Below are 2500 nucleotides of genomic sequence, written 5' to 3'. Positions count from 1 at the left end.
GAGAAGAGAAATACCTCTTAACTTTCTTCCACAGACTCCATTAATAATAGCAATAGCAACGGTAATAACAACAACAACAACAATAAGAAAACAAAGAGTAAAGAAGAGATACAAGAGGGGGGAAAAAAAAAAAAATCACAGATTACTGATCACTAAAACCATTACATTATTTTCCTTTTTCTTGGGCCTAGTAGTTCTTGCTTACTATTCTTTATTATTCTGTCATAATTCCCTTAATCAGGAATATTGTAATAGTCATCATAAGCCCAAACTTATCAAAAACAGAGGAGGAAAATAAATATATATATCATTATCATTCAAGACATGATTAAAAGGTATTAACATTTCCAAATTACATTACAATTACATCTCTAACTGTTGTGAAGATGAAATAGTCAGTTATTCTCATCCAGACCTTTTCTACAATTAAAAGCAAGATAATCAAAACCTTAGCCCTTTGTCTATGAATGAAAAGGATAACAAAAAACTAATAGGTAATATGATTAGTCTCAAATATAACATTCTCTTTTGTTCCCAAGAGAGTCAACAAATTTCAAGCAACTCTCTTTCAAACTAAATTCCTCACTCTACAGTTTAAATCCTTGATCCTCAATCCCATACTCAGTATTCAAAGCTCAAAAACAATACTCCGTAATATCAAATCCGCACTCCACAGACAACACCCTAATCTCCATGACCAATAATCCAATCAAAGATTCTCAAAATCTGCATTTCAAATCTGCTGTCCACACTCCACATTCTTTAAGTAAAATCCACAGACCATCATGTAAAACTTATTCCAACTCCATGTTCTACACCAAAAACCGCAATTCCAAGTCCTAAATCCACACTAATCACTCACAACTCTCCACTCCTACCTTTCCTCCACCATCCACACTCTCTCCTCGCCCCAAGCACACAGAGCCCCCTTACCTCTCCACGCCACTGGAACAGCTCCGAGAGTTCGCCCACTTCTCCTACCAGCGCCAGCAAGACGTTCCGTGGAGGGTGGAATTGTGCCCAGTTACGCTCTTTACAGAAGTTGTGCTGGTCGGAACGTATCTCCTCCAGGCTAAGGTTTGAGCTGAATCTGTTAAAAGAGGTTAGCTGGTTAACTCTATTTTAAACATGATCACAAAAAAATTATTAAATACAATCTCACAATTTTTTTAAATCTTAAATACTATACACTATTATTAATGTAAATGTAACACATTCATGAAACAAGCAATTAGCTGCCCATACAAGAGGATAGATAAGAAATGTATGAGCTTTATATGGGCCTCAAAAATGTATCTTTGATTACAATTATTATCTCAGTCTAAACCACAATCAGCAACATGCAGGGTGTTATTATGGTCCATATCACAAAGCTGCTTATGTAAAATTACAACCAGCAAAGACACTAGTCCTTATTAATCCAATGCTCTTATATACTTAATACAGAGTTCAATTATAAATGCAAAACTAGGGACTTAAAAAGCCACAAAGAGGAATGAATAAGTATTTAATCAACAACAACCATAAAAATCTATACATTACATCGATGATTTCAAATGAATAATTAAAATAAATAACCGAATACTGCAATACCATTTTTTCTCAACTTAGACATCAGACACTTAAAAAGAAAGAGAGAACAGAATATATATATCAGTCATATATATGAAAGTTAAATAAAATATCCATCCCCACACCACCCACTTGAACTCTCTGTCCTCAGGATCGCTTTGGGCCATGGTTCTGCCGTTAGGTGATGTAGTGCCTGTTGGAGAAATGGCATTAATATTTCAGATAAAGATTTTTTTTTTTATTTATGGTATCTTAGTTTTATTAGAGTGACATAGCTAAGAGGCAAATGTCTCACCCTGCCACATTATCACAAAGCTGAGTAGGCAAACTCCTCTATAGACATGTCTCCTACTTCTACTCTGATAGATAGCATCATTGATTCCTTTTTTTCTTGACAGTTTTAATGATGAAGTTATGGTTGTTATGGGTGGTGGTAACAAAACAAATAACATAATATAGTAATAATAATTACAGTAAAAATAATAGCAACAATACCAACCAGTGATAATAATTACAATACTAACAATAATATTAAACCATTACTATTAATAACAAAAACAGCTGATGAACTATTTCAAAACATTATAAATCACAAATATATCATTCTTAAAAATGCAAAGTGCTGGTATTTCATATATATTATCTTGTGGAGTCTACTGATTACAGTTTAATGACTATGACTATGTTTAGAAAGAGGGATGTTCATCTTTTAATGTTGTCACAAGAAAAACAGAGTCTTACAATGACAACTCTCTTCTCACAAAAAAAAAAGTAAAAATTTCAAAGCCAGACTTTTTATCATGTAAGATCTAGCATTCTAATTCTTGCTACTATGGGGGCTCCAATGGCAGTCTAATATTGTATTAGGGGTAAATTTCTGTTGCATATATTATTTTCTATATAAAAGAAGGCTGGATGGAACTGGACC

General features: G+C 33.4%; 1 protein-coding gene across 1 annotated transcript in view; it reads right to left on the bottom strand.

Annotated features, from left to right (window-relative positions):
- The window catches only part of LOC119598205 (dCTP pyrophosphatase 1-like), a 7734-nt gene that overhangs the window by 4401 nt on the left and 833 nt on the right, over positions 1-2500 (bottom strand). Inside the window, exons 2-3 of the mRNA XM_037947834.1 lie at positions 1705-1765; positions 934-1090 (exon numbers count right to left, since the gene is read on the bottom strand). Coding sequence (XP_037803762.1) covers positions 934-1090; positions 1705-1739 — 192 coding nt within the window. The 5' untranslated portion in view covers positions 1740-1765. The remainder of the gene's footprint in view (positions 1-933; positions 1091-1704; positions 1766-2500) is intronic.

The sequence above is a fragment of the Penaeus monodon genome, chromosome 41, assembly GCF_015228065.2.
Source record: "Penaeus monodon isolate SGIC_2016 chromosome 41, NSTDA_Pmon_1, whole genome shotgun sequence".
Lineage (NCBI taxonomy): Eukaryota > Metazoa > Arthropoda > Malacostraca > Decapoda > Penaeidae > Penaeus > Penaeus monodon.
Note: the sequence above shows the minus strand (reverse complement) of the source record. Positions and strands in the feature narration are given on the sequence as shown.